The 19,999-nt window shown below is 45.8% G+C and overlaps 2 protein-coding genes across 3 annotated transcripts; both read left to right on the forward strand.

The window, feature by feature from the left end:
- The first annotated feature begins 395 nt into the window (after positions 1 to 395).
- On the forward strand, positions 396 to 5,583 carry u2af1 (U2 small nuclear RNA auxiliary factor 1). Its single transcript, XM_023829294.2, has 8 exons — positions 396 to 525; positions 1,247 to 1,334; positions 2,079 to 2,145; positions 2,473 to 2,522; positions 3,697 to 3,795; positions 4,111 to 4,244; positions 4,410 to 4,502; positions 5,104 to 5,583. Exons 1-8 carry the CDS (start codon positions 482 to 484, stop codon positions 5,261 to 5,263), a joined length of 735 nt encoding a protein of 244 aa, XP_023685062.2. The 5' UTR covers positions 396 to 481; the 3' UTR covers positions 5,264 to 5,583.
- Positions 5,584 to 6,657: 1,074 nt separating this feature from the next.
- Positions 6,658 to 19,211, forward strand: cbsb (cystathionine beta-synthase b). Of its 2 annotated transcripts, none has more exons than XM_023827217.2 (15): positions 6,658 to 6,790; positions 9,955 to 10,195; positions 10,426 to 10,532; positions 12,346 to 12,480; positions 13,581 to 13,660; positions 13,755 to 13,959; positions 14,873 to 14,964; positions 15,062 to 15,187; positions 15,283 to 15,367; positions 15,728 to 15,833; positions 15,931 to 16,008; positions 16,212 to 16,346; positions 16,450 to 16,558; positions 17,090 to 17,174; positions 17,975 to 19,211. In XM_023827217.2, the coding sequence occupies exons 2-15, from the start codon at positions 9,993 to 9,995 to the stop codon at positions 18,109 to 18,111; spliced, it is 1,683 nt and encodes a 560-aa protein (XP_023682985.1). In that variant the 5' UTR covers positions 6,658 to 6,790; positions 9,955 to 9,992; the 3' UTR covers positions 18,112 to 19,211. The 2 variants fall into 2 exon arrangements, with proteins under 2 accessions (XP_023682985.1, XP_023683069.1); XM_023827301.2 differs by having other exon boundaries at positions 6,662 to 6,790; positions 9,986 to 10,195.
- The last annotated feature ends 788 nt before the right edge of the window (positions 19,212 to 19,999 follow it).

The following is a 19,999-nucleotide window of genomic DNA, read 5'->3' on the forward strand; positions in this document are numbered from 1 at the left end:
TCTCCCCAAAATGAAGCCACAGCCAGGACGGAATACTAAAAAACTGAAGTGGCTCCACACTGGCAAAGGATTTAGAAAAGGATGCATTCTAAAAGCATTCCTATTACTTACATGCAACATATCATGACAGACGCTGGACTAAAAGACAGACCCAGCACTGGAGGAAGGTAAAGGGGTACGACAACAGCAATGGTGGACTCAGTAATCACAACAAATATATGCCTTTCGGAAAGACCGGAGTCGACAACGACTGGATGGTTAATAATAATAATAATAATAATAATAATAATAATAAGAAGAAGAAGAAGAAGAAGAAGAAGAGATGGTATTGGTGGTGGTGATGATGACGATGATGGCATCCTTCGTTTGAATTACAAAGAAGAGCGCAGCAACGTGTGGTTTCCCTTGGGGGGCGCACAGGCGGGAAGTCGCCCTTTAGTGACGTAAAGCGCAGACTCGTGTGTGGCCTGAAGTGACCAAGATGGCGGAGTACTTGGCGTCCATTTTCGGCACAGAAAAAGACAAGTAAGTAAAATTACTTTAGTGCATGCATCCTTGTGTATTAAAACCAAGTCAGTGGGTCACAAGCTGTAGGCTTTGTAGCTGGCGTGTCTGTGTGTGAGAGAGGCGGCTGGCTGCTGTTTAGCCTGAATGAGTGTCGCTGGCGCTGGCTGAATCGGATCGGGGAGAATACGGCACATATGCGAAGCTACTGAGCTAAACGTGGGCCAGCTCGGCCGGGATCGCCGCTCGGTGCGCGGAATCTGGCCCCAGGTCGCTGGTGGTGAACGACAAAGCAGGAGATGTGCAGTCACCAGTTAAATGGCGCAATTCTAGCGCGGCGTCGGTCAGGCTAGTGTGGTCGGCACGGCTCTTTTGTTTCGCGTTAGCCAGCCCGGTAGCATGTAGCACGTAGTGTTAGCTTAGTATTAGACGTAGCATATACCGTTAGCATATAGCATTAGCACGTAGCACCGAAGACGCTGATAGCGTTCTTGTGCCTCGCCGCTATCCGTCGCAAACGTTTCACACAAAGGTTTGTGTTACACAAATACCTTGCCCTACCGATGTAAGCGCCTAGCTGGTGGCCATTATGCATTTAATTCTGAAAATGTTTTTTGAGCGAGGGAATGAATGAGATTGCCGGCAGGACCGTTAGCGTTGCGTGCTCCGGTTTTCTGAGGTCCGGATATGCATGGCCAATATATGTAACAATTCTTAACCTGAACGTTTTTTTTTTCTCTAGAGTCAACTGCTCTTTTTACTTCAAGATCGGGGCTTGTCGCCATGGAGACCGCTGCTCCAGGTTGCACAACAAGCCGACGTTCAGCCAGGTAGGTCTCTGCCGTACTGAGGCCCCGTAAATCACGGTCACAGTCTGCATAGGCCGCGGTGAGCTTTACGGGGCCCCTAGTATGCACGCATTTTCCCCCTATACTAGAAACACTGGTTTTCATGACCATCTGCATGTGTGCCATGACTGCTTCATTCCATGATCACTTGTTACGGTATTCTGACGAGTTGAGCTACTTTGTCGAGTTAGGCTACCATAACCCTAACCCACAAAACCCCCCCTAAAACCCTTACTTTAACCCAAACCCCTAAAACCTAACCCTAATCCCAAAACGCTGGAATTGCACATGCGCAGAAAGGCTGGATAGTACGTCTCTATAGGTAGATCAACTCGTCAGGATAACGGGAGTTCCTCTGAACTACATTGGAAGAGCCAGTGATTTACACATGTGGGGCATGAGAATGTGAACAGCCTGAGAATTTGTGGACTTATGAGAATTGCCCTGCTTCGGGTTTGAGTTACTGCAAGAATCCAGGAAGTTCCCACTTGCCTCACTTCCACAAGTAATTTGAAGTCTTATAGAATATGGTCGAAACCCCACTACCATGGGGAAGCCACCTGACTTTAGCGGAGCCTTTTTTGTGTTTGTGGGTTTATGGTCTGTTCCCACTGTGAGCAGATTTCTCCAGCGTACTTCTCCACCATCAATGACTCTCCAGACACGTTGAAGCTGCTTCTACCAATTCGATCTTAACATTATCTCTTAACTCTGTTTTTGTTTCAGACTATTGCCCTCCTGAATATTTACCGCAACCCTCAAAATACTGCGCAGTCTGCTGATGGGTTACGCTGTAAGTCTTTCCCTTTGTTTATTGGGTCCTGTTTTGCAGTTGGTCAGCACCACTATCCCGTATCCTTGAAGAAAATGTCACATGCGTGTTTAAGGTTCCCTTCCGGATCACTTCTGAGACTTGAGCCTGCAGATGTTTAGACTGTCAGTGTAAATGAGATTAGATTCAACTTTGTCATTATGTTGTAAGTCATTGTGCTGTGTATGTGTCACTGCCGATACATGAGTTTTAATGTGAACCCCTTTTACAGCTCTTATGTCAGACTGCATGTCACTATTTCCAGTTTTGAACCTGCACGTTGGTCATTCTGTCCCTCCTGTTTTCTAGCTGCGGTCAGCGATGTGGAGATGCAGGAGCATTATGATGAGTTCTTTGAGGTGAGGAATTTGAATGGGTTTGTGTTGGCTATTCACTGATCAGTGGTGGGGTATTCTTTGTGATCCTGAAGTTAATAGTGATCTCCAGCATTTTACTGATGTTGAGTGATTGGTTTCTACTAGCACAGTAGGTGACAGATCTGTCCGTTTCCAGTCAGTGCTGTGATATGTTGTCATCTGATATGAGACTAATGAGTGATGATAATGAGACTGGTTATTGAGATGTTTCTGTATGTAAAGCCATTCATAAACAGAGAGAAGTGTGGTGAATACACAGCCCCATTGTGCTCCAGTGCTGAGGGACATATCAGATATGTGTGCCTTCTCCCAGACTGCATGGAGACTGCGTGTCAGGATGTCTAGTGTCAAATGGCATGTTGTTGGCTTGATGTCCATTAAAATGTTGAACAGCTTGAGTTGGATGATTGTATTGAAAGCAGAGCTGAAATCCATGAACAGCATGCATGTGGAAGAGTCCGAGTAACGGAGTTTGTGGTGCAGAGCCCCATTGATAGTGTCTTGTTTTAGTAAAATAATTGGGTCCATATTGTGGAGGTACATTATACAGGGTTTCCGCGGGTCTTAAAAAAGTCTTAAAAAGTCTTAAATCACTTTTCCGTGAATTAAGGCCTTGAAAAGGTCTTAAATCAGACCAGCAAGTCTTAAATTCATATGATCATGGCATACATTTTTGTGAGGGATTGTTTCCTCATGTGTTTTGATTTTAAAGAGAAGCGAAAGCGTAATTTCTGTGCTACATGGCTTAGATTGCTCAATATTCATTGAACGGTAGATGGCGTTATGTGCTGCTTCATCTGTCAGTAACCCGAAGAAGAACTTGACAAGCATGCGCAGATGAACCCTTTCTTCTAAAGCGCGCTATTTAGACATGTAGTGCGATTGGAAGGCCGGAGAATACGTATATTCTTATGATTCTTATGATTATAATATAATATCATAATTCTTATGATTATAATATATTCGTATGAATTTCCCTACGATATTTTTTTTTTCCTTAAATTTTCTTTATTTGGTCTTAAAAAGGTCTTAAAGTCTTAAATTTACTCTTAGAAAACCTGCAGAAACCCTGTTATAGGAAATAGGTGTGTTTCTGGTCTTTTTAGCAACTAACTGCTACTGTGTTGCCTTTACACACTTTTTCTCTCTTTTGTAGGAGGTCTTCACAGAAATGGAGGAAAAGTATGGAGAGGTGGAAGAGATGAACGTGTGTGATAACTTGGGAGACCATCTGGTGGGAAATGTGTATGTTAAGGTGAGTTGTGGCCGTTTGATATTGAAGGTTTTTATCGCCATAAAAACCCCATAGAGTTTTTAATCTCCAAAGGAGCATTACAGCACACGTCAAGCCTGTCCTTCTTGGTATGTTCACTTAAGCTGTCGTTTTCAAAATTTTTCTTCTCTAGATTGTTGAAACTTTAGAGATGCAGGCAGTATAGAAAACCAGGATATTGAAGTGAGATGAAAGACAGCTTGCACGAAAATAGCAGGAAGTGGATCTGGTTTGTTGCATTGTAAGAGCTGTTGAGGTCTCTGCATGGTCTCCGCTGATCGTCTGATGCTTCCACAGTTCCGCCGTGAGGAGGATGCGGAGAAGGCAGTCATGGACCTCAACAACCGCTGGTTCAATGGCCAGCCAATCCATGCCGAACTCTCACCTGTAACAGACTTCAGGGAAGCCTGCTGTCGCCAGTATGAGATGGGGTCAGTGCCGTTCCTCTCTGCATGCTTCTTGACTATGGTCTCCCGCTTTCCGTTTCTGTGCCTGGTCCTGTGAATGGGTTATGCCATATCAAGCTCTCCAGGTCTACAGGGCTGCACTTTCAGTGCGCTCATAGTTTTGATTGCAGTACCGCGTTTGCTCTGCAGGGAGTGCACTCGAGGTGGATTTTGCAATTTCATGCACCTGAAGCCCATTTCTCGGGAGCTCCGTAGAGAACTGTATGGGCGGCGCAGGAAAAGGTAAGGCTGCTCCCTGGCTGCATTACCGCAACACATTCATGTGTTTAAACTCAGCTTGTAGTTTCCTTTTTGACAATACAGTGTATTCTGTGCTTTTAGACTAAGGGAGAAGGAGCTGTGTGATATTGGTAGAAGTACATGAAATCCAAATGTGTGACACTACAAATCCGCTCAGTTATATTTCGAAGCATATGTGCTCAAAGCAAGTATGTACAACTGACTATTTTTAATCTGTTCCAACTTTTACCAGGAGTTTATCCTTCGTCCATGCTGTGTTAATTAAAATAGATACTTATGCACAACACTTAATTTGTGATGAGACAATCCTATGTACTCGATGCGCATTGCTTTTGCAGCAAGACTGGCAAAATGCATAGCTCTGCGTGTTTAATCAGGGTCTTAAATCAGATTTGCTGTATAAATGAAAGCATTTGTGTAATTCAGTGGTGTGGTTGTGGGTCAGCAAGCTGATTTGGTGCCAGTACTGTTGTGTTTATGCATCAGTACATGATGCACTGCTAAAAAAAAAAAGCAAGCTTGTACTTTCAGTTCTTGTTCTGCTTTATGCCCTTGGATTAACCTTTGCCATCTCTGCCACCAGACATCGCTCTCGCTCCCGTTCCCGCGAACGGCGCTCCCGCTCCCGAGAACGAGGTGGGCGTGGAGGTGGCGGTGGCGGCGGTGGCGGTGGTGGTGGTGGCGGCGGCCGTGACCGGGAGCGTCGGCGGTCAAGAGACCGTGAACGTTCGGGGCGCTTCTGAAGTGGTCTGGTCAGTCCTACCCCAGTCCACCAGCCAAGTTTCGTCTCCCAACAACCAAAACCCCTTTGATGTGTCGAATCCACTTTTTCCCCCTCATTTTTTTTTTGTTCGTTTTTTTTTTTTTTTTTTTTAAGAAAAGAGCTTGCTTTCTTAATAAACATCTTTGTAGTGATTTCATAGTGAGCTTTTCTTTTTAATTCAAGTTCTGAATTTCACGAGGATTTTTGTATAGTGGGATGTTATGTCCCAGGGGTGAGGGGGTTATGTTGCAAGCCATGCATCTGTGTCTTATTAAATAAATCTTCCTGTGAGCCGTCTAAGTGCTGGCGTCCATCTCGGTCTGGTTTCCTGTGTGTCCTGGTTAAAAAGCTGCTCTACTGCTTCCGACTCACTGTCGACCGATATTTCCCTCCCCGCCCTACCCTGTGAAGAGATTGCCGAGTCATTTCTGTGAAAGATTTCTGTGAAAGCTCTGTGTGCCTTTTAAACCATGAAGACATGGAACAAATGGAAATCACACTTAAAGGAGTTTCACTTAAAATTTCACTGCTGCTCTGACCTTCTGGTAATCCAAGACTCAAAGTTAGACAGTTGGAGAGAACCTGGCAGGATTTTAACTTTTTTAATTTGTGGGGTCTAAACCCGAGTTACTTTGAGATTATAGAAAGAAAAAAAACTGAATAAAGTTAAATATGCAAGGAAAAGCATGAAATCGCATCATTCCTAACCGTTTTTTTTTTTTTACTGACATCTTGGAAGGTGTTACTAATTTCACTGTGGAGAACACTTCCCGTTTTAAAGCCGTTGCATTACTTTTAAACGGTGTAACATTTTAAAGAATCTTTAATGTGTAAATATGAAAATGCAGATTGCAATCGTGTGTTAGGGATAAGTAAAAATATTAAGAATTTATATAAATTCGTATTATGATCAGTGGGAAAACTGTGAATGAAAGTTAGTGTAAAATGCTGGGTGTAATCTTAAGAGACTAGGACTGAAATCCTGTCCGGCGTGTAGCGGCTTGCGTTGGGCTCCAACCCCCTAAATTCTATTCAGCGTACAAGTGGCCAACTAGGTGGTCCCTGATTCTTAGGAAATCTGGCCATCAATAAAATGTAATCAGATGAAGCGAGTGATACTTTTTATGGAACTGCACACAGCAAGATTTCGAGTTATTTGCCGTTACAATCTCCCTAAATACAACCTTCCTAAATATTACAAACGATGGATACACGCGGGTCTGCATGTGGAAGTGGGTCTGCGCAGGTCGTCAAATACGGCGACACACCAATGAGCAGAAAGAGGGCGCGGACCATTCCATGCTTTCCATTGGACGGTGGGTCGGCCCAGCCTCGCACTTCAGCCAGTCAGCGATCACACCGAACATGAGTGTTCTTGCCAGTGATTCGTCAGCGCTCTTTGGGCTAAACGCATAGGGGCTGCAGCGTTGCAGGCGACTTTAAAGGGGACAGCGTACGTGTTTTTAGGAGGAGTTGCATCATTCAGAATACGGCAGTTTACGCTAAGGTAGGTTAATGATGATGCTTGGGGTCACCTGCTCAGAGGTATTTTATCCTATTAGAGACTCCATGATAATTACGATAGAGATGCGGATGTTTTCTTTCTGTACGGGCTGTAGCGGCGGGTTTGGAGCCACGATATCGCACATGAGTGTCCGTGGCCCTACTGATGGGGGGTCTGAGGGCGCCGGTTCTAGAGTGTTACAGTGGGCGCGAAGCAGTGTAAGGCAACAGGAAGGCATCGCCTCCCATAAGGATGTTGCTCATAAATGAATATTAGCATAAGTCCGCGATCTGTCTCATGGCGAGAAGTCCGGTCTCTCTCAGGTGTCGGAAGAAACTCTTTTTGGGTTACCATTAACATAATGTGACCCGAGATTAAGAAATTGAAACGTTTTCTTAGGGGGATTAATGTTGGTTCTGCTCAAGTATTTCTAACAGATATGTCTAATGCCTGAAACAAGGAAGTGTGTGACGCGGTCTTGTGTAAGCTTACGAGACAAAACATGGTGACAAAACTTAAGTGGTTTCCACGTGTGGGAAGCAGCTTGCTTCCCGGCTTTAGAAACATCCATTCCGCTGTTGACCGAAAAGAAGTATGATGGTTCTTTTAATCCCCTCAATGGGTAATTGGGGTAATTCTTTATTCACTTGAAGCGGCAAATGAGTAGCTATCCGTCCTCCAGTCCAGACCATCTCACTATCCAAATGGGTCTGTTACCTGTACAGTGCTGCACACGCTGCCTAGACGTTGTTCTACTGTACTGTATTTAAGCGAATTGTAGAATCTCCTGCCTCTATCTTATTGCATGGGGTCTGTTAGATAGTGCGCTTACGCTGTATGTTTTTGTCATGAATTCCACATCGGAGATATAAGAGCATAAGAAATTTACAGACGAGAGGAGGCCATTCGGCCCATCGAGCTCGTTTGAGGAAACCTCAACTAATAGCGCAGAGTTATTAAAATCTCATATAACTCTGATTTAAAGGAACCCAAGGTTTTACCTTGCATCCTCAAGTCAGATCTTTATCTGATGAGGACAGAGTTGTGCAACTGATGTCTGCGTTGCCATATTTTCATTAATGTCCTTTTTCATGATTCTTTAAATCCTCTTAATAGTTGGGGTTGTTTCACACTCACATCTATGCCTAAAGTTGTGAGTCTTTAATTTAAGGTTTTATTTAAGGGGCAGTGTGTGGCTTGGTGGGCTAAGCCTGTGTGCCTGTAATCAGAAGGTCACCGGTTCAAACCCTGCCTTAGCACGTCTGTGGGTCCTTAAGCAAGACCCTTAACCCCCAAGCTCCCTGGCTCCCCTTTGTAGACAACTTACTCTATAAAAGAAGAGCAAGCTGAGGGAGGTGTAAAAAGACACATTTCCCCATGGGGTTCAATAAAAAAAAGTATAAATTGTATTTTTCCCCAGGTGCTTCTGGTGACCTTTAATCCTTCCTGTGGTGACTGATAACCCAAATCACTCTCTAGGTTCCTGCCTCTTCCCTTAGCCCTGTCATCACAGGACTTTCCCCATAGTATCGAAGCGGGGGAACCCAGCTGTGTCAATGGGTGAAGTGAGGGCAGAGCCGATTGCCTCCCTGGCATGTCCGAGGAGGATTGCGTTGCACACTTGGGTGTGGGTAATCTGCAAGCTCACTATTAATAGTTGTAGGTAGTAGTGCTGAGATGAAGCCAGTTATAGGTTTCAAAAACCCGTCTGTTGTAACTAAAATGCCATAATCTTTCTAGAACGGGATTATTCTCTGATGTTAGAGAAGTGAATGAATATGACCGACCCGGCCAGACCCAAAATTGACCAGAATGTAAACAGCTGTGTCTGTGAGCCATGTTACATAAACGGGCGTCCTCCAGTTCGGCCAGATCTGTGTTTGCGCGAGACTTTGTCCGATGTGGCTTGGTAGAGGGAAAGAAGCCAACTAATATCTGGGTTTCTGACTTGGGTGTGTGCTTATCTTTTAGTGAAACTGGTAGTTGGTAAACACAGATTTATGTACTTGGGCACTTGGTGAAGCCACACTGGTATCAGAATCAGAAGTAGAATAGTTTTAACTAAATTTGCTTGTAATAACAGACTGCACAGTACACAAATGCACGAAAAGACAACAATAGACAATACACAGGAGACGTACAACATTTTCTAACATGCTTGGGGCTCCCTCACTTCAGCAGAACTTCAGTTTCATGTTGCATTTCCCCCCGTTTTAACATGGCAGGTGGTTTTGACTGTTGGTTTCAGCTTTTGTAAATGTGTGGGTTATCTGGTGGTTACTTTTTTTGACTGTCGTTCACCCAGACAGTTCACTGGCATCTCTCAGGCCCCGAGCTCTTGCTCATGTGGAATGGTGGCGATCACGCAGGTCACTGATGTTTTGGAGCAACTTTTTCTATTGTGGGGTGAGGGCTGTGTGGTCGGGTGTGGAACCAGTCCCCAGCCCTGTAACACCTAAAGCCACATTTGAACTTGTGTTTTTTTTGGAGATCTGGCCTCATTCTCTCATGAAGTTTTCATCGCATTTCCAGAGATGGAATGTATTGACTGCTGTGCATTATAGTACTGTGAAAATATCAAGGCTTTCTATACATTGGGGTTTGAGAATTTCTCCTTAAAGCTGCATTTTGCAAAGATGTAGTAGGATGTGTCCAACAGATAATGGCCTCCTTTCGGAAGATCTGATACCAAATCTGTCAGTACTGACTAATGATGCTCTCCTGCACAGACCATCCTTTGACTCTGCATTGGTTTACAGTTACACAACTGCTAGATTGTCACCACGTGGGATGTAAGATAAACCTGCAGTTACTTGCCTAGCAGCCCATTTTGATGGGAGAAAAACTAATTATGGATTAGATGACGAAAGAGAACTGGAACGAAGTGTGTGACATGGTACCCCTCAGTCGCATTCTTGAATTATTTTCCGTTACCAATTTCTGAAGAGGCTCAGAACTGATAGACCGAGAGCTGCAGTGGCAGCTTCCTGTGTTGATGAAATTTACTTCAGTTGTCAGGTAGTTTGTCTTTTGTTGGACAAACTAGACTTATCTGCGTCAGGGATCTGAAACTGGAGAAATACCAGCTGTTTGTGCTGAGTCATCCTTGATTGACGTGGTAACTAGTAAAACCAGCTGACTTGTATGCTCTGTTCCCGTTTATCCAGAGGCTGAAACTTCTCATCCGTTGACCTCCAGGTGAGCCATGCCTTCTGTACCACCCACCTCAGAGCCTGCTGCATCCTGCCCACATGCCTCACAAGAATCTGTCAGTTGGGGCAATGGCGGGGTGGCGGATGGAGAGCAGGGTGTTGGGGAGAGGGAGTGGATCCGGCCCGACCTTCCCAGCAACTGCACCTGGAATCTTGGGCTTGCACCCTCTGAGTCTCCACACCCCCATCCTGAAAGGTGAGCCCTGGGGAGATAGTTGGCTAAGAGTGCTATTAGATCTTCGGGACTTCAGCCATGAGGGAGTCGCTGGGTTGTGTCTACTCTCTGCTGCCAGCAAACGGCAGGATTAGCTAAGCCGGCTTCCGGCTAAGGTGACACTTTTGCTGTTAGTTTTTTTTTATTTTTTATTTTTTATTTTATCTGTTCTTCATGTGTGAGTAACCACTTGATCTCCACATTCCCGGCAGAAAGTCAGCCACCAGCATCCTCCCGAACATCCTGTACATGATCGGAAACACACCCCTGGTCCGTATCAACAAGATCTCCAAGACTTACGGACTCAAGTGTGAACTGCGTGAGTAGTGTGTCATTTTGCCATCCCGCAGAGTAGTTATGGCTGGCCTTTGCGTTTCCACGTGGCATGCGCTTTAATCGCCGGCACACCGAACCAATTATTATTGGAGAGTCTACAGTTGCCCCCCCCCCCATTCTCAGTGAGCTTAGTGCTGTCAGCTGGGCTCGAAGTGCAGTCCCACGCTTGGAAGGAGTCCTCTGTAGGGCAGGCTGAATGGTTTTCTGACACACGGCTGCTGGTCCCACACTGGGCCCCAATCTGAGTCACCTGACCAATGTAAATCTGCTTTGGCAGGGCCTGCAGACTTCCTGTGCACGTACCGCTAGGTGCTGCCCATGCATAAAGTCAGACCGATCAAACTTTCTGTTTGCCAGCAGACAGACTTTGGCATCCCGTTTAAAAGGCCGTGATCTGCAGGATGGCAGCTGGGCTGCCCTGGGGTGTTAGAAAACGCTGAGTGATGAGGCAGGGGGGGTCGCACCGCCCCATACAGACCACAGCTCTGCACCATAAGTGATGCGTGAAATAAGCTTGGAGTCTCTAATCCCAGCTTCACAGAAGCTCTTGCACAATCTCTTTGAGTCTCGATGGTGGTCGTGCTCATTACGGAAGTAGACTGTTCTCTGGCCTTTGCTCTATTGAGCCGGATGTGATACTGCAATGCAGAGCAGAATTGGTGAAGCTAATTTTGTGTTGGGTTTGCATGAGTACAGCATTTGTCTGTTAAAGCTCTAAAGTCGCATGGCTGGGTACCAGCTGGACCCTCTTAAGTACTTGATGCGATTAGTCATTGGAAGTCAAGTCCTCTTTCATTCCGGTGCCTCGGATCTGCCAAGAATGACCCCAGAAATGTGGGTCTCTGCAGTAGGCCATCGCTCACTAATATACCATGCAAGTGATTTAATTGTCAGTATTGCTTTGTGTCTCCTGGCACGACTCAAGGCATCACCAATTTATTCGAGGCGCTGTTAAATTTGTATATATAGTTAATTTTCATCTCCTAAATATTGAAACAAGCTTCAAATATTGCAATGTGAACTTTTTCCGGTATGGTTCAGACCTGACACACAATATGTCCGTCCATCCATTATCTATACCGCTTTATCCATCTGATCAGCATCATCGGGCGAGAGGCGGGGTCCACCCTGGGCAGGCTGCCAGTCCACCACACAATATGTTAACAATAAAAATTAATATTAATTGGTTATTGGTCGCTTTTGACAGTTTGTTTTGACAGGAAAGTAATCAAACAAAAGTCAAAGTGAAGACAGACAGACAGGCTAGGCAAGTTTTAGAGACTGAATGACACACATCTATGGCCAGGGGCGGATTAAGGTGTACGGAGGCCCCTAGGCTACAGTAGTCTGTGGGCCCCCCAACCCAGCCCCGCTCCGCGCCAATGGGGGCCCCCTTGCAGGCTGGCACACGTGGGGCCCCTAGGCTTAAGCCATATCTAGCCTGTGCGTTAATCCGCCCCTGTCTATGGCTAACCTCCCATTATTGGGTCAGCCCATCAAACCTGAATGTCTTCTTTTAAGACCTGCAGTGGTGATATTTAAGTTCTGCTCTGCAGTACTCATTCAGTTTCCAAACAAATGACTGTCTGTCTGTCTGTCTGTCTCCCTTCAACCATATCGCAGAGTAACCGATTAGCAAAATATTAATAGAATATTTTTTAATAATCGAGTAATCAAGTTTAATTGCTTAATTGTAATAGTTCAGCACAACCAGTCTCTTTTTTTCTCTCTCTCTCTCTCTCTCTCTCTCTCTCTCTCTTCCTCTCTCTCTCTCTCTCTCTCTCCGGTCGTCGCAGTGGCCAAATGCGAGTTCTTCAATGCAGGAGGCAGCGTGAAAGACCGCATCAGCCTGCGTATGGTGGAGGACGCAGAGAGGGCCGGCATCCTTAAACCTGGCGACACCATCATCGAGCCGACGTCCGGCAACACCGGTACGGCAATGAACCAACGCTGTATTTGCCATTTACACAAGTACGAGGAGAGCTGCATTGTAATGCTTATTTTAGCATAAACATTTACGTTACATTTTATTAATTCATCTTATGTTTTTATCTTAATAGACTTACAATAGAGGGAATGGTCATGATTTATAGCCAATCTTACTCTCCTTGGAGACGCACACACCTACTGTACTGTGCAAAAGTCTTAGGCAGTCCAAAAGTATGCTTAAGGCTCTTTATCTGGGTAGGAAGTACCGTATATATTTGCTCGGGAGAAAAAAGAAATGGTTTAATTTCAGAACATCTTTAAATTAAGACTAACACAATAGAAGAAATACCCATTACGTTTTATTACTGACCTCTTGTTGGATGACTAGATGATCACCGCTTCAGCTCCCAAACTTCTCCTCAGGGACACCACAGCCATTCCATGTATTTATTACATTTCACCACCAGCTCTCTTACTTGATAGATCGATTAATTTAGTTAAATCAGTGGTGGGCGGTCTTACCCAGAAAGGGCCGTTGTGTATGCAGGTTTTCACTCTAATTAGAGGACTGATTAGCTGAAGAGTCGTCACACCTGGGTTTGAACAGCTGACCTACAGGTTATCCCAAAGACCTGCATACACACCAGCCCTTTGTAGATAAGACTGCCCACTCCTAAGTTAAATAGTCAATGAGGTATTGATTAGTCATAGAAGGTGTGTTAGTGGTTGGGTATGTATGGGTATATTGGCTGGTTACTGCAAATACAGGGGTGACTTTAAGGGAAGTCTTTAAATGGTTAAGCTGACACACTTCGACAGACATAATATAGTTTTACACCAGCATGAAGATCATTTAGGCATCATTTTCATTGGCCGCCTAAGACTTTCACAGTACTGTATACACACTTGATTGTAGCTTGGTAACCATGCGTAGGGTCAGCCAGTTATCTGGGGTGGAGGTTAAGGGCCTCGTTCATTGGCCCTGCAGAGGTGTGACTAAACTAGCAACCTTCCAATCAGACACAGAGGCTTAGCCCACTCACCTACACACCACCCCCACCCCCCAAGATGATGTGTTGATCTGTCTCTTCCACGCTCCCAGGTATCGGCCTGGCACTGGCTGCCACCATCAAAGGTTACCGCTGCATCATCGTCATGCCTGAGAAGATGAGTATGGAGAAGGTGGGGTTCTGACTTTGCTCCTGTTGGATTTGACATGTTTCTATTTTTCTTAACCTTGTGAGCCAGAACTTTCCTCTCCCCTCCACCCTGATAGGTAGACGTGTTGCGTGCCCTGGGGGCCGAGATCGTCCGGACTCCCACGAGCGCCCGCTTTGATTCGCCGGAGTCGCACGTGGGTGTGGCCTGGCGGCTGAAAAACGAGATCCCCAACTCGCACATCCTGGATCAGTACCGTAACCCCAGCAACCCGCTGGCACATTACGACAACACAGCGGAGGAGATCCTGGAGCAGTGCGATGGTGAGGGCCGCAGCTTCTCAGAGTCCTGCTGTCCAATCATTAATCAGAATCAGCTTTTCCACTGTGTGTGTGTGTGTGTGTGTGTACCTTACCTTATGGGGACAGAATGTCCCCACAACATGATGAATACCCATTTTTTTTCCCTTATGGGGACGCATACATGCACACACACTCACTGTGCCACTTTATTGTGCCCCTTAATACCAATTGAGCATCATTTAAATGCCACAGCCTACCTGAGTATTGTTGCTGACTATGTCAAGCCCTTTATAACCACAGTGTACCTAGTTTCTAATGGCTCGATAACACCACATGTCACAAAGGTCATATAGTCCCGGACTGGTTCATTGAACATGACAATGGGTTCACTGTACTCAAATGACCTTCACAGTCACCAGATCTCAATTCAGTAGAGCAGCTATGGGATGTGGTGGAACGGGAGATTCGCATCATGAGGGTGCAGCCGACAAATCTGCTATAAAATCAACCTGGATCAAAGTCTCAGGAATATTTCAAGCACCGACAAATCTATGCCACAAAGAATTATGGCAGTTTAGCCAGTGAGCATATTTGTGTATACACACACACACGCACACTAAATTTGTTTTGGTATTTTTGGAATTTATTTACACACAAATTTAACATTCCTTAAGTAATTTAAGCTATGTGACACAGAACGGGCAATTCATTTTATTTGAGATTTTATTGATTGGGAAATTCTGGAATTTTAGGGTCCGTTAGGGTGGACATAAGTTAAATAGGTATGGGAGAATGTGTCACAATGTAATATGTCTAGTTTTGGTTCTGATTGACCAGCGCAGTAGTTGAAGCCTCTTCTGGATTTGTTGGGGTTGTTGAAGGACATACCCTAGGTCTCACTGTTGTGCCTGCCCCCCTCCCCGCCCAATCATAGGTAAGGTGGACATGTTAGTGGCAGGGGCTGGTACTGGGGGCACCATCACTGGAGTGGCCCGAAAACTCAAAGAGCGCTGCCCCAATATCAAGGTGCGTCAACAGCGTCAATGCATCAGGCATCAGCCATAGGTTCCTCCGAGAGCTGAGGGCCTCATAGCTACATGCTTCTTCTAACACGTTATCTTAGATCATCGGTGTGGATCCCGAGGGTTCCATTCTGGCTGAGCCCGAGGAAATGAATAGGACTGACAAAACCCAGTATGAGGTGGAAGGAATCGGCTACGACTTCATCCCTACCGTCATGGACAGATCTGTGAGTCTGGGGTGACGTGCATGAGCACATGCCTGGGTCACTTGGTGTACACACTCAAGCTCATTTGTACTCTGCAATGTGTTCTTTCCCTTTAGGTTATTGACGCCTGGTGCAAAAGCAATGATGAGGAGTCATTCACCATGTCCCGCATGCTCATCAAAGACGAGGGGCTTCTGTGTGGTAAGTTCTGCCACACGTGAGTAAGGAACTTTTTACCCGCAATGCATCATTTGAATGAGTCAGGGTGTTTTTCAATATATGTACTTGACCATGCTTGTGTTCTTGGGTACTTTTGTTTACGTCATCTTCCATTGCTGAAGACTGGTTCCAATACTAAGAACAGAAGGGTGGTAGAAATCCCTGGATGTTCTTGTTTCACCTCATATATCAAGGATACATCCATTGCATCCTTGCCAAATGAGACCAATCTTATAATTAAGTTCGTTCTTGGGAGGCAAGTTGGCAAGACCCCTCTTGCTAACTCCACAAGTACGGTCTCCGTCTTCTTGGTATTGAGACACCCACCCTTTCCTTCTCCAGGGGGCAGTTCGGGCAGCGCCATGGCTTCGGCTGTGAAGGCAGCCAAAGAGCTGAAGGAGGGTCAGCGCTGTGTGGTCATTCTGCCGGACTCCATCCGCAACTACATGTGAGGCCGGGGTGGGGGGCGTGCTGGGCCAGGTCAGCCTTTTCCAGGTCTCTCTGAACCTACAGCCGAACTTCCAATGCATTTCTCTGTGTCTCAGGTCCAAGTTCCTAAGTGATAAGTGGATGTTCCAGAAGGGCTTCCTGAGGGAGGAGGACCTCATGGTGTCCAAACCCTGGTGAGAATAAGCATGCTCTTCTAAAGGTTAAAGTTTGAACAGCCATGACAAGGGGTGCTGAAGATTTTGGGCTCCATGAATGCATATTATATGGGGCTTCAATGCCGCAGTTGCTTGGGGGTCCTGGGAATCGTCCCAACTGTCCCCCGCTCTCCGGTGCCCTTGGCCACGTCACCAAGTGCCCTACTCTGCCCCTTGCTCAGGTGGTGGAATCAGAAGGTGCAATGTCTGAATCTGTCCGCTCCGCTGACGGTGCTGCCCACGGTGACCTGCCAGAACACCATCCGTATCCTGAAGGAGAAGGCCTTCGACCAGGCTCCTGTCGTGGATGAGGCGGGGTGGGTGTCACTGCGGAGACCCAGTCGAAGGGTCAGTGGTCAGCTTAGGGCCCATGTAGGTGCTGTGCTTCATGGCTGGGATCCTTCCCCTCCTGCCCCACAGGACTATCCTTGGCATGGTCACCTTGGGCAACATGCTGTCCTCTGTGCTGGCTGGCAAAGTGAAGGCCGCTGACCCTGTGAGCAAGGTGCTTTACAAGCAGTTCAAACAGGTGAGGTGTGTGTGTGTGTGTGTGAGCGGGTTTACCTATCCTTATGGGGACACATAACGTGATAAATATCCACTCTATTTTATAAAAATCGGTGACTGAAAAGACTAAAAATGCAAAAACTCTTGTATTTTGCTTGGTTACTTATGGTTATGGTTAGGGCAGGTTAGGGGTTAAGGTTGTCATAGTTAGCATTAGCAATTTTCCCATAGAAGTGAATGAGTGGGCCCCATAAGAATAGGTATACCCGATGTGTGTGTGTGTGTGTGTGTGTGCACTCCCCACAAGGGCAAACATTTCATAAAAATCTGTGACTGCAATCAAAAAATGAAAAGTCTTGTATTTTGTTTGGTTACTTATGGTTAAGGTTAGGGCTGGGTAGGGGTTAAGGTCGTCATTGTTGGGATTGGAGTTTTCCCCCATAGAAATCAATGGAGAGTCCCCATAAAGATATGAATACAAATGTTTGCGTGTGCGAGCGTGTGTGTTTTTGTGCCTGTACAGATTGTCTCACTAAGATGGTCTCTCCATCAGATCTGCCTGGCTGACAACCTGGGGAAGCTGTCCCGCATCCTGGAGATTGACCACTTTGCTCTGGTGGTCCATGAGCAGATCCAGTGTGAGTTCCCCTGGTCCTCTGCAGGCCTTCCTCTCTCACACAGACGCTTCCTCTTCATGCTCTGGATGCTTCTGCAATCTGGTCTCAGGCAGAGGGGAAGTGACCTCCAAGCCCCCCTCCAAAATTCTTTCCCGTCTACCAGGTGAACATCAGGTCTGCCACAGTACCTACCCAGAGCTGGTCCTTCAAAGACCAAAAGACTGTTCTAAAATATCACCTAGTGTCCCCCCAGGTAATCGTTCCTCTTGCTGTCCCTGTAGGTCATGTAACTTGGTCTTCTGCTTTACTGGAGTGTTTGGGCACTGTGATCAATGGGACAGCAGCTCTAGTTCCAAAGAACTGTGGATTTCCTAATTGATAACTTGCCTTCCTGAATGTCTACTAATTCTTTTAAGACCTGTCTATCCAATGTTTGGACATGGAGAGAAGGTCTAAGTCGGAGTCAATATTTTTTTTGTTTGGAAACTCTCTGCTTGAGCTTAGTTATAAATTGATCCTTGTTGCCCTCTAGTGGTCAACTTAATAAGACTCCTGAACCCAGCTGACGAGTCAATGCCTAATGAAGGTTATACCTTGCTTTCTGCAGCTGCCTCATGTTCTGGTGGTATTTCATTGGCTCTCTTCTGTCATGTGACTGTCCTACACAAGGTGGTAGTCAAATCTGCTCAGGATGGTGAGAGAGCTGAGTTGCTCTTCTCTGTCGCTTCCCTTCTCTTTCCGTCATGTGATGCCGCACTGCGATTCCGACATTACTTCCTGGCAGTCTCTGCTCCCAGCCTTACCTGTCTGAATTTTTACAGATCTGACGGATGGTTCTCCTTCCCGGAGGCAGATGGTCTTCGGGGTGGTGACGGCCATCGACCTGCTGAACTTCATCACGGCCAGAGAGAAGCGGGAACGTTCTCTGTCAGAGTGCAGTCTCGGCGATGACCTGTAGGGGGGGAGGGTTTCCCTGGGGGGGGATGTGGGTGACTGTGGCAGGCAGCATACTTTTATTTTATTGGATGGTTTGGCCTTTTGTTTCTGGTATGACTGTAACATGTTTGGGTGGTAGGAAGAGGAATAAGAGAATTGTTACATGGGTGACATTATATGAAGTTGTGTGGCTCAGTCACATATTATGTGAAAATGAATTCAGCTGAAATCAATTTTACCTGCTTATGTGACCTTGTTTTGCTTCAAAATCCAATCCCGCTTCTGTTTTGGTTCTTGGCTTCATCATGTTTTTTTTTTTAAGTCTCACTTTCAGCTGTTAATTTGATCACTTTCTTTTTTTTCTCATGTGTGCTTTTTCCATAGTTTCAATACCGTGAGAAACTCCTGTTGAAATCTCTGTTAGCCTCTTATCTGCTCGGCATTTTCTGCCTGAGTTTAAAAATCTTTGATCTCAGTTAATTAGAAGGCTATGGGACTAGCAGCTAAGCTGGTCTTACTCAGACATGTGCCTTGCCGTTTGAGTACCAACGTGTCCGATGGACACTAATCCCACCTACAAGTTTTAAGACCGTCTCTGCATCACCAGATATGACTCCTGTGGCTCATTGACTTATAGGGGTTCTTGAAGTTTTGAATTTCTTCTCATCCTTTGGCCACTAGGTGGCGATACACTACTGCTGTTGACGTAAGGGAGTATTTTTATAGAAACCATTGGTCCCCATCCTACTGGGGAAACACTGGAGACTGGTTCAGCTGAAACCAACTCCCATAAGTACTTGCTTTAAATTGTACTTTAACTCGGACAAGTGTATTTGGCCGGGTTTTTAGCAAAGGTCTTTTTTTATTGCTTTGTTTTACTTTTTTTGATTTGAACTATTTAAATGACTCTTTGTATGACTAGCGACTGGTGATTGTAATGTCGATCAGGCCAAGATCATATCATGTCCTTGCAAACCTGTGATCTTTTTTTTTGATGAATTTTCTTCCCTGGCTCATGTGACTGTTTTTTAAAATTTGTTTGTTTCCCCCCCCCCCCCCCTGATTTTGAGTAGTGGTATCAGTGCTGTAATTCACAAGCTTATAATAAATGCTTGTATCCGTTGCCTGGGTATCTGCAGATTTTGTCCCCCCCTCAACCATGCCATCTTATAAAATTAAAATAAAATAGTACAGTAATGTAATAACCACAAGGGGGCACTGAATGGATTCAGTCACAAGTAACATGTCAGTTCAGAACAAAATGTACTATAGAGTGAACTGAGCACCAGCCAAGATGATGTTGTCTTGGTCTAGCAGTCCAGGCGGTAATGTAGACAAAGTATTTACCAGTACTGCTTGTACACCCATATATTTTTAAAAGCCTAAGGAACTGAACTGTTTGATCCAGAACATTTTGGAATTGTTCTGAGTGCCTGTATGCTAAAGAAAATGACTCAACAAACGCATGTTTTTGCCGATGCCGTGTTCTGTCCGGGTTCCGTCCGTGTTCTATGAGGCAGGAACCAGTTGCTCAGCTCATGAGCTCGACGGCGGCGATGCATGGGTAAGCCACCTCTCTGCGTGGTTCCGACGCACCTGCTCCACCCCAGTACTGACAATGAGGTCTGTGTAATTGCAGATACCCCCCCCCCCACTGATAAAATAACACCCCCCTTGATCCTCCCTCTCCTGCCAGCCTTGCTGACTATGGTGAGTTCAATCCAGTATTTAAGCCTCCATCACACACCCCTGACAGGGCTTGAACAATCAAACCCCCTCCCTCCAGAGCAGGCCTGTCCTCCCCAGCTGGACAAAGGCTCCGGGGGGGGGGGGAGGCTGCGATGGTGGAGACCCAATGACAGATATGGCAATTCAACTGCACTCCCTTGTTATCTTACGTGCTCACAACA

Source organism: Paramormyrops kingsleyae, chromosome 1 (assembly GCF_048594095.1).
Source record: "Paramormyrops kingsleyae isolate MSU_618 chromosome 1, PKINGS_0.4, whole genome shotgun sequence".
NCBI lineage: Eukaryota > Metazoa > Chordata > Actinopteri > Osteoglossiformes > Mormyridae > Paramormyrops > Paramormyrops kingsleyae.